The sequence below is a fragment of the Pongo pygmaeus genome, chromosome 6, assembly GCF_028885625.2.
Source record: "Pongo pygmaeus isolate AG05252 chromosome 6, NHGRI_mPonPyg2-v2.0_pri, whole genome shotgun sequence".
NCBI classification, from domain to species: domain Eukaryota; kingdom Metazoa; phylum Chordata; class Mammalia; order Primates; family Hominidae; genus Pongo; species Pongo pygmaeus.
In genome coordinates, this window is record NC_072379.2 from 69,955,682 (window position 1) to 69,967,905 (window position 12,224).

The following is a 12,224-nucleotide window of genomic DNA, read 5'->3' on the forward strand; positions in this document are numbered from 1 at the left end:
CATGTGCTGAAAAAGGTAAAACATTCCATTTAAAAAGCTCTCTGAGGGATAACAAGAGGAAAAAGAGGTTTCCCTTCCATAAACAAATATTTTAAATGACAACTTCTAAGTGATTCAAGTTTCTCCTATAGTATAGCAAAATATTTTTTCACTGTGCGGACGTGAATTAAGGTTAACTTCTTAAAATGTATTGAATGGCAAAATATCTTAACACATACAAATACTTTTTAAATATAAATAAATATTTAGGAAATCAAATGTTACAGCTGTAAGGAAAATAAGTCCCCCTTTTAAAAGCATTGAAGAAACACAAAGCATGAGTCATTAATTGACTTTGTCCCATCAGTCTCCTCTATCACTGAGAATTTATCCTAAGGAAATCATTCAACAGAAACAGTTCTGTCAAGATGCCAATGGTAACATTATTTAAATGTACCAAAGAAAAGCAATCTCCCAAAAATATAATGGCTACATGGTATATTAAGACAAAATGCACTATGTTGTCATCTATAAAAATAATAAACATAATGGTGAAACAGAAAAGGCCTAAGTAAAAAAGAATTTAAGACTTTCTATGCTATAATTGCAACTACAGGAAATGTGTACATACAAGGTTAAAAACAGAATTGAGGTCAGTCGTGGTGGCTCATGCCTGTAATCCCAGCACTTTGGGAGGCGTATCGCTTGAGCCCAGAAGTTCGAGACCAGCCTGGCCAACATGGAGAAACCCCAACTCTACTTGAAATACAAAAAAATTAGCCAGGCACAGTGGCCCATGCCTGTAATCCCAGCTACTCGGGAGGCTGAGGCATGAGAAACCAAGGGAGGCGGAAGTTGCGGTGAGCTGAGATCATACCACTGCACTCCACCCTGGGTGACAAAGAGAGGCTCTGTCTCCAAAAAAAAAAATAGAAGATAAAAAGACAGAAATGGTTGTTCTAAACTCATTGAAATATTAGCAATGCCTGTTCTTTCTACCAAATCCCTCTTCTGTCATCTCACAATCTATCATTTGCATTTAAATAAATTTCAAGTGAAAGTATATCTTGACTATTTCTCTGACTACAGAGAAGTAGAAGAGTACAAGAAGACTGAAGAGTGCTATTTCAAACAGCCAAATAAAAATGTTAATAACATAGTGGGAATATAAAATGGTGCAGCCATTTTTGTTTTGTGGAAAACAATATGGTGGTCCCTCAAAAAATTAAATATAGAACTACCATCCAACCCAGTAATTCCACTCTTGGGTATATGCTTATGAACTAAAAGCAGGGAACAGATATTTATACACCCACGCTCATAGCATTACCCACAATAGCTAAAAGGTGGAAGCAACTTAAGTGTCCATCAATGGATGAATGGACAAACAAAATGTGACATATACATACAATGAAATATTATCCAATCTTGAAGAAAATTCATGGCTGGGCACAGTGGCTCATGCCTGTAATCCCAGCATTTTGGGAGGTGGAGGTGGGAGAACTGCTTGAGCCCGGGAGTTCAAGACCAGCCTGTCCAACATAGCAAGACCCCATCTCAATGAAAGAAAAGAAGAAAGTTCTGGCATATGTAACAACGTGGATGAACCTTGAGACATTATGCTCAGTAAATAAGCCAGTCACAAAAGGACAGCTACTATACAATTTCACCCATATGGGGTACCCAGAATCGTTTTCATATAGAAAGTGGAGTGGAGGTTGCCAGGGGAAGAGGGGAATGAGGAGTTATTGCTTAATGGGTACAGAAGATTAAACGTTATGGAAATGCATGGTGGCGATGGTTGCATAACAATACGAATGTACTTACTGCCACTGAACTACAAGCTTACGAATGGTTAAAATGATAGCTTTTATGCTATATGTATTTACCACAATAACAAAAATTTCAGTTTTATGTGAGATCCAACAGCTTAGGGAGAAAAAAACAGGAAATAACTGTTAAAAAAATGTAGCTAACATAAATCATCTGTAAACGTCATTTACACAGACGGTCAACATGCCTAATTAAACCTTTTTTACCGATTTCGGAGCAACAATCTTCTTCAAATGATCTTCTATGACTGTCTAAATCTGTTTTCTTTCTTTCTTGAATTCAGTAATTCTAAGTAGTCTACTAAGAACCCTCTAACTAGCAATCACTGGTAAGAATACCAGTCAGGAGAAAAATCATTAAAAGATCTAAGGCAAGAATAGAACTTCCTTCAGTTCAAGGACCTTGACTTCAAAGTCCAAGTCAAGTCAGCTTAACCTATTAAAAGGCTACTTGTCAAGTTATGACTCCACGATCTATGAAAAGCAAGATCCTAAAAGTAGGCAAAATGGTTTCACCCTCCAAGTGACGTCAAAGTCCATTCTTTGACATATATTTTAACTCACAGGCCTCAAATCCTCATTTGAAAATGAATTCCAAAATCTGGTTTTCCTAAGGAGAGTGATGAGAATTGGCCTGCCACATGGCAGAGTTTGATTTTCCCCTTTCTCATATTTTCAAGAGGTATTTCAATGACTACAATTGCTCAGTTATGACATTTAAGAAAAACATCCACATGACAAGCCCCGTTCCCTTCTCTCCCTCTCCTCTTCTCGTGGAGTGGAGGTGTTGGGGAAAGGGTGGATTGCGCTCTTAAATTTATTTAGAACACATTCACTAACACATATTGTAATTTCATTTGGCACAGAAAGCCTGGTCTAAAAATTATTTTAGTCCCAAACGTACCAAATACAGAACAAAACTTTACACCAATCCCCTCACTTATCCAGAACCCTGGAAAAGCTGGGTTTTAACTTTATTGTCATCTCTAATAAAACAATTCACACGTGAATGATCATGTCTGTACAATCACAGTGACTAAAAGTGTTTTTCTTCTATGAAATACTATGGAAAATTTTGATTCTAACTTTTTTAGTACCAGCTAAAAATTGAAACAGTTTGACGTATTTATTGTATTTGCAAAATAATGAATAAACTTTAACAGAGTTAAACAAATATTTAGAAAAATTGTAGGAGGAGGTTTTGGCTCAAGGAAACAAAGAACTAAAAGCCACACTTCTGGTTTCCTTTCCTTCTATGAAAGGTTCCATTCAGCAGCATGTAACTTAGGTTGAACATGCGAAACTGGTTTTCATACCAAACACATTGTTGCTTAGATAACAGAGTATGTGAGATGAATTTAAGCTACAACAAGCTCAGATTTTAGAAATTATAGCTGAACTCTTTTTTCCCTTGTATTAGTATTATATTCTCTATATAAAATTTAACCCTTAACATCAAGGCTGACTGGGCAAATGTGCCAAAAAACATTCCTATAAATGGAATGTGCAAATAGAGAAGAAGAGATTTTTTTAAACAGTACAGTTCCTTTCTAAAGAAATGCTAGGTTTGGGAAGAAAGGACATCTAGGGTCTACCCTGATCTGAAACTCATCCTCCTCTAACACTACGTGTTTGTGGCAGCATTTCTGTGCACGTGGACAGTGGCCCTCTCTAATCCTGGGATCAGGATGACCTTTGCAGGATCATAGCAGGGCCATCTGGGATTCAGGACTGACTTATTCAGAGGTTTTTTCCAGTAAATATGCACCCCGACACAAAGATCACAGGAAGCATCACAGAAGGTGTTAGGTAATCTATCACCTTCAGATCTTCCTGAGAAAACAGAAAGCCCAGACTCATTTGACAGGGACAACCTTGGTGCTTGAAAATGTGTATTTCTTGAGTGGCTAACCGTCATTACCCACTCTTATAATCCCATAGTTTAGTAGTACTAAATATTCATACTTCCCAGACCCTGACGTTCTTTTTCATTAACTTATTTTACTAAAATCTTAACATCTTAGATATCTTTACATTTTGTTTTATTTAATATTTAGATATACATGTTTTTCTTAGCCATAATGATTTAAAATCCTAATTTAATGAACTCAATTTCATGAAGCCTTGAGCATGATTAAATGCATTTTGTCAGCACCAGGCTACTTTCAAAAATGTGTTTAGACTTCTCACCCTGACAGCTGTTCTCTTTGCACTTTGCTTTTTAAGTAACACACTTGAGGAAGGCTGACATCAGTCAATCTATATTTGAACAGAAGCAGAGACCTTCCTTTGTTAGAATTTCTAGGATGCATCATTCAACTTCAGTGTGAAGCATACTGTGTTGACCCAAATAAGGGCACTGCAATTAGAGCACAAACCAAGGTAAGGGCTGATTCTCTATGGAATAGCCTTTCCACACATAATCATTTGTACCAAGGAAAGTATTACATTAGGAGATTCCAGAGCCTTATAAGAATTTCAAAATGTAACAAAACAAACATGGAAAATGCCAAATGCCTTAAAGGAAGACAGAATTTTAAAATCTCCCACCTCGACGGCAGGTTAATAGGTGCAGCAAACCCCCTTGGCACATATATACCTGTGTAACAACAACCTGCACATTCTGCATATGTATCCCAGAACTTAAAGTATAATAATAAAAAATAATAATAAAATCTCCTTCATGTGTCACTTATAATCTCATCTTATGGTATAAGTGGGGACACTGTTAGGGCTACCCCAGAGCTCATAGGACATTGTGAAAATGGCACAATTTTGTTACCTTGGAAGATCAGCTAATGTTGCAAAGTCATGGAAGTGACAAACCTACAAAATGCTCTAAAACTCTACAGATCAACCATTTACCCTCTCTCGGTCTAAAAACCTAGTAAGACAATAAAATACTACATGCTACCTAGAATGTAAAACAAGAAATTAATAATTTTTCATAATGGGAAAGAACTTATATATTTTTCCCAAATAAATATTAATGGCTTCTCTTTTTAGAAAAACTTTTTCTCACCATGGATAATATTAGCCACTGAAACATTTCAAGAAAGGATTTGACGATGACTACTAATAGACATTAATGCTGGAAATTTATTTCCACAGCTTGATTATACACTAAAATAGCAATACCCAGCTCTAAGTCCAACAGAGAGAACCTAAAGCAGAAAGAAAAGAATTCCACCTCACTTAATTCATCGATCAATTCTTCCATTACTTTCTTTTAATTCAAACATGCATACACAAAGAAAGGTTTCTGTCCTTTAATTTTTTAACAGAATATACAGAGCCACACAATACGATTTCAATTTCAAATTATGGGAGATCACATTGAAATATGCTTAGGTTTGACAAGTTGCTGTTACAATACTGAGAAATTTCATGAAAACTGTATTTAACAATTTTTAAGATAATCAAATACCTTTTTGCTACGTGGGCCAACGCATTAATAGTAACTGGTTTAAAAATGCAGTCTTTTAGACTTCAAATTATTATAAAACAATATCAAGATTATATAGATATACTTCCTGATTACTCAAAACTCGTTCCATTCTGATGGAGGCTGAAGTTAAATGTTATTATACATTAGAACATTTCATGAAACCACTTTTCTTTTGCACTTACCTGTAAAAGTCAAAAACTAAACCACAATTTCCTAAGACATAACTATTTCTAGAATACATTGGTGTAATCATAAAAGACTACAAGTAAATTATCATTTTTATACTAACACATTTTACCACAACACATCTTTCCCAAAAAGACAAAAAAAAATTGGGAATTTGGATTTCCCTTAACATAATAGAATCTCATACTTTCTGATTTTAATAAACTTCAACTCTTTTTCCAGTAGGAACTATCTACACAGCACAGTGCTACATATAATTATACCAGTGAGATGTACGTTTAGATTCACCATATGACCAACACAGTGGTGCCATACAAAGTTTTTCTGCAGGTAAAAATGCTAAGAAAGGCCACAGTGGACAGTGCCCGACACTGAATACAGTAAATTCCAGGTGCCACTGAGCTTCAGAGACCACAAGTTTCAAATACTTTTCAGCAACGGAAAAAGAAAAAAACATTTAGAGAAACATAGAGTAAAAATATATAATTCCACTATCAATAAGGTAATTTTCCAGATAGTGTTTCCTTCCTTAAACTGGCAAATCGAGCTTAACAGAAAATTACAGAAAGTGAACAAGATCATAATACGAAAGGAAATCTTCCTTGTTTTCTCATCAAAGGAATGCACTAGGATTCGCGCGGGGATCTTTCTGGTTCCTGTATCTGTAGGTCAGCCAAACACCCAGGATCTGGAATGGGGAAAAAAAAATAAAGAAAAAGAAAGTTAACATTTATGTATATTTATTCAGTTTATCAATAAAATAACTTTGGAGAACCCCTGAATCGCTTTGCATCTTTTGTTCAACGGGGAGAGATTTTTTTCCTTTTTGAAATGAAGTAAACCAAATGACGGGCGCTGAGAAAAAATTAAAACGAACACTGTGGGAAACTGAATGACTGGCCCTGAAGGATGTCCATGTCCTAACCCCTACGACCTGCAAATATGTTACCTTACACAGTAACAGGGACTTTGCGGGTGTGGTTAAGGCTCTCAAGAGAAAGAGATTATTACCCAGGTGGGCTCAATGATATAATCACAGGGGGACACATATGACGGAGGCAGGAAGGACAGAGTCAGAAACATAGAGAGAAGACGTGATGGCAGAAGTAAAAGGAAATAGAGAAGCTGCAACTCTCCTGGCTTTGAAGATGTAAAAGGGGGGCTGGTGAGCCTGGCCTCCAGAAGGTACCTTTATTTTAAACTTTTGATCTCCAAAACTGTAAGACAATAAGTTTGTGTTGTTTTAAGCAACTATGTGTGTGGTAACTTGTTACAGCAGAAATATGGAAAACTAATACAAAGTCAAAGTAGTCTAAATAGCTAAAATAGCATATATTTTGATAATTCAGGAATAAACTAGGTTCAGTAAAATTTAAGCAACAGCAAAAATCTTACAATGAATAAATTTTCCAACACAGAAATTTAAAATGTTATAATTCCTACCTCTCTTGGTAGGAAGAGATTAAGCTGTTACTGTGCCATTTCCCACACCAAGTTCACTAAATTGTTAGCTAGTATAGTTTTTTAAATTAAGAAATGTGTGCTCTGTTTCTATTTCAAAGTTGGTTTATTTTAAATAAATGAAAATTCTAACTTTTTAGAGTAAAAAGGATACAAAATTTTAATAGAATAAAATGAGTTTTAAACTGTATCTCCCACTTTACACATGTGCCAACTTTTAACCTAAATTTTGTTTATGTGACTTTGTAGCCACCATTAGCCCTTTTAAACTACTTCTAGAGAATTAGGTAAGTCCCAGATTCTCTCCATTGACCACAATAAGAATCCACAAATTACTGTAAGATTCATAACTGGCAGTGTTTATAGCTGGTGGACTGAGGTCTGCAGGTTGAATCAAAGAAAGGTAAGCCTGATTTGAAGATGTGGAAAGTCATCTGTTTTGGAATCCATCTAATGGGGGAAAAGAAATTTATTTAACAAACATAACAAAGAGTTCTTTATGAAAGGTACCATTCTACAAACTACAAATTCATATAATCCTCCAAACAGCTTTTACAAAATAGATACTATCAATATCGTCATTTTACCAGTGAGGAAACTGAGGCAACAAGAGGTTAAATAGAATAATCACACAGGTCCTCAGTGGTAGAGCCCTTGTTCAAACCTGGAGCCCATAAACTACCCCACTTTTGTGGTTTTATTCGGTAATCTGACATGTCACTGGCTGTTCTCAGCCACACTAGCTGTTACAACACGGAAATACTTACATATCTGTAGTTAAACAACTATTTCTTTGAGACCCCCTGCCCCCACCTCAACCTGCCCAAATATCATTTGCCAAAGCTCCCCACCTTGGAAATTTTCAGCACAGGGAGCTTCTGGTCAGAATTTTTGAGGATGTTAATATTTTGACTATCACCCCTGGATATATGCTGAGAGTGTAAATCACAGTCCTTGGGGGAAGAAAGCAATCAAACAAACTAAATACTCATAATCCGGAGCCACATTTTACCAGAATTGTATTCCTCCAACTTGGCTATAAGTGACAAAAGGGGAAAATCTCTCCCCTTCCTTGCCCGACTGTTCAGAGAGGGATAGAAAGGAAGGCTACATCCAAAATGCAAAAAGATCAAAACTGGATAATTATTGAACTTCAAGCTTACAAAAGTGCTCATGATTAAGTGGGCACTTTTCAAAGGTAACGTTGATTAGACATCATCAACTCTGCGGTCTCTAGAACCTACACTCAGTGTGCAATAGGTCACCAAAATATATTGCTCATAATATGAAAATGTATGTAGAAAAATAAAGTATATGTAGAATATCCAATAAACTGGTACTCATTTTACTAAATATAGAACAGGCAGAAGGAAATATGCCAAAATATAAATGATTGTTTCTGAGTAGGTAATTTTAGTAGCTACGTCTAATTTTTCATCTTCATAATTTTTTGTATTTTCCCAAGTTACTACAAAGAACATATATTAATCATCATAGCTTTTTTCAGATTCTAAATCAATGTTTCTCTCATGGTTTAGGTTTGTTTAAAGGTATAATAAATAGTTCAAATCAAATCTTTCTATTTCACCTATGAGAAGAAGTTGTCAGCTAAGTAACTGCATCCCTTCAAATTCTGAGAATCTGTGACTCTGTGAAATATTGAGCAAAATATAAACTTAAAAAGTGAGAGAGCCTACCACTATCACTATCCAAAAAACCAGGTTGCATAAGTTATAAAAATCTCTAGCCAGATTTCCAAAGGAGACAGTATGTAAGATACAAAGCAGGATTCCATGAAAGAACACTTTAGAAATCTAAGACTCATGAGTTCTATTTTTAAAGAACTCCTACTTAAAAAATAGCATAACTGAAGGCAGTGTGATCTGATGACAAGAAAACTGGGCTGCTCAAAAGAACTAAATTCTCAAAATAAATTCCAGATATAAAAAAGAAGCCACGTGGCAAAATTCTGATAACTGCTGACTCTAGCTGATGTGTAGAGAGAAATTACTCCAGTTTTTCTCTATCTGTATTTTTAAGTTTTCATAACAAAAATCTATGGTTTTTAAAGAAAAAAAGACAGAAATGCACAGAATTCTTGTCAAGCTGTATATCATTTTTCTAGAATTAATGTCACAACCAACTCACAAGTCAGATAGCTGTTTTCTGAGAAAAAGTGAAATGAAAAAATGGTCAGACTAAAAAGGGAAGTCAGAGGGAACTTTAAAAAAATGAATATTGGGCCGGGTGCAATGGCTTAACCCCAGCACTTTGTGAGGTTGAGGTCAGCAGATCACTTGAGGCCAGGGGTTCCAGACCAGCCTGGCTGACATGGTGAAACCCTGTCTCTACTAAAAATACAAAAATTAGCTGGGTGTAGTGGCACATGCCTGTAACCCCAGCTACTCGGGAGGCTGAGGTGGGAGAATCACTTGAACCCAAGAGGTGGAGCTTGCAGTAAGCCGAGATTGCACCATTACACTCCAGCCTAAGCGACAGATCAAGACTCTGTCTCAAAATAAATAAATAAAAATTAAAAATGAATACTAGGCCAGGCACGGTGGCTCATGCCTGTAATCAATCGCAGCACTTTGGGAGGCCGAGGTGGGCAGATCACGAGGTCAGGAGATCGAGACCATCCTGGCTAACACGGTGAAACCCCGTCTCTACTAAAAATACAAAAAATTAGCCAGGCATGGTGGCGGGTGCCTGTAGTCCCAGCTACTCAGGAGGCTGAGACAGGAGAATGGCGTGAACCCGGGAGGCGGAGCTTGCAGTGAGCCAAGATTGTGCCACTGCACTCCAGCCTGGGTGACAGAGCAAGACTCCATCTCAAAAAAAAAATGAATATTAATCTTGGTCTTTTTTTTCCTATGCTGTTAATGACAGCCAAATGTACATATTTCATTCTCAATGAGGAAAAAAAGAAACTAAACTTGAATAAAATATATGATAAATACACATACATAAATATTGTACTATATATTAATTGCATATTATACACATATAGACATTATGCATAGGTTTTAGAAGGCTAGGAACAGGGGAATGAAAAATGGTGTAGGAAGGCAATTTTTCAAAGTGTATCTTTTTATATATGTATGTCTGTGTATAATAGACATTAACATACATATTAAACAATATGAATGTCCTACCTTTTCCAAATTAAATTTAAAATTATAATTCATCATACAACTGTAGAAATAGAAGAGACCCTAGAGATAATTCAATCTAATCTCACTCATTAGTTCATTAAATTTTACATAAGAGGAGACAGATCAAGCATTTCACCCATTCCTAAAGTTGGTGCTATTAATCGACTTGTAAGATCTTCTGATTCTAAACCAAGGTTCCTCTTTTTACAGTGCTAGTTCTCAATGAAAATGCTCACTGATAACATTACAAGAATCAAGGCCCTTTGCCATACAAAACAGGAATCTCTGTGACAAAGGAGGAAAAATATTGTTACTTGCACATACCTCTGTAAAACTGAAGAACAGGCCAATGCCACCAACAAATCTCAAAACCTCTCCAGCATATTCTTCTATGATTGGAGCACATGACAAGCATGGGTGGTTACTTTTAACACAGCTCTGCACCAATTAAAGTAAAAAAAACCTTTATTTCAAAATACATTTATAAAAAGCCCATAAAAACGGCATACACACAAAATTAGTGTCTAAGAGTATTATATCCAGTTTGAGGGCTTGGTTTTTTAGTGTGCAAATCTCTAAGACGGGCCCCCAAGACTCCCGCCCTCACCCCTCAACGGTGTACACACCCTATACAATCACTGCTCTTCAGTATGTGTGGAACTTGTGAATGTGATTGGACAGTCACTTCCATGTTACATTACATTAGATAAGACTCTATTATGCATTACAAAAGACTCCATCTTAACAGAATGGAGAGATTCTCACCGTGACTTTGATGCTGCCACATTGTGAAAGAGTAACATAGGACCTGAGAGCAGCTTCTAGTTGCAGAGAGAGACCTCCAGCCAACAGGCAGCAAAAAAACAGGGGTGGCCCCACAGCCACAAAGACTGAATTCTCCCAACAACCACTGAGCGTGGGGAGAGGACCCCAAGCTTCAGATGAGGCTGCAGCCTCAGATGACACCTTCATTTCAGCCAGGTGAGCAGAGGACCCAGCCAAGCCTGACCCAGGGAAACTGTGAGATAATAAATGGGTATTTAAAGCCACTAAATGGATATCTAAAGCCACTAAATTATAAAGCCAGTGTGTTTCTATTGCTGTGTAATAATGTGTTACACAGCAACAGAAACATAACACAGACCCCCTACAAGGAGATAATCTCACAAAAGAAGCCTCACTGAGGAAATATTCAGCTTAGGGCTCAGAGATGTGATAACAGGAGTTTCCACAAAATATGAACACATGAACTGACGTACTGTTATTTCTTTCACAACTTGTTCTAGGAAGAGAAGGATGGGAAGAAATTAGGGACAATAAACCATTAGCGTCTGTGTCCAATAGGGCCTTGAAATTCTCAACACTCTCTGGAGTGAGTATTTGAGAACAGGCAAATGATATAACAGAGGACATGGAAATATAATATAAATATATATATATAAAAAATAATTCTGAAATACAATTCAGCATCAGAAAGTCCATTTCTTCCACGTTAATCATTATTTATCTGTAATACATTTCCAAAAACATATATTATACAATGTACTTACAGCCAGACAGGTGTCATTTGGGTTAAAATTTCGGAACCCACAGCAGTTTAGATTTCTCTGGATGTCATTTCGAGCACTTGCCGTATTGTTCCAACCAACCTCCAGAAGCTGACCCTAGTAAATGTATTTAATATATAAAATGTGTCATCCCTGCAGAAAATGTATAAAGCTGGAGCCTGTAACTTTTAGTACTAAGTGTACCTAAAATAATTTTTATTTTAAAAATCCTTAAAACTTTTCAAAGGCTTATTCCTCGGTTTGCAGCAAAAATTAAGGCACTATTTCTATCCCAAGATTGAAAAACTCCTAATTTTTACATACATTTAAAAGAATTTACATGCAATTTAAAAGAAGCACTTGGTTCAAAGGCATAATTCTCAGAGTGTTAACAAGGCAAAAGTTCTGTTGCTCCATGACAGAAACCTGGATTTGTCTACAAATTAGAGCTTGAAAACAGTCATTGCTAGAATGGAACTGCAAGCATTCTGGAGCAAATGTTTCATTGCATAACAGTGGGAAAAGATTGGGGGAACATCTTTTAGCCATAGCACTTTTTAACCCAGTGAAAGCAAAATCCGATTTAAAAAATACCGAAAATGGCAACACCTGATGG

The 12,224-nt window shown here is 36.3% G+C and overlaps 1 protein-coding gene across 1 annotated transcript in view; it reads right to left on the minus strand.

Annotated features, from left to right (window-relative positions):
• Positions 1 to 5,066: 5,066 nt before the first annotated feature.
• The window catches only part of TSPAN13 (tetraspanin 13), a 31,027-nt gene continuing 23,869 nt past the window's right edge, over positions 5,067 to 12,224 (minus strand). The window contains exons 4-6 of the mRNA XM_054496214.2: positions 11,612 to 11,725; positions 10,386 to 10,499; positions 5,067 to 6,133 (exon numbers count right to left, since the gene is read on the minus strand). Coding sequence (XP_054352189.1) covers positions 6,059 to 6,133; positions 10,386 to 10,499; positions 11,612 to 11,725 — 303 coding nt within the window. The 3' untranslated portion in view covers positions 5,067 to 6,058. The remainder of the gene's footprint in view (positions 6,134 to 10,385; positions 10,500 to 11,611; positions 11,726 to 12,224) is intronic.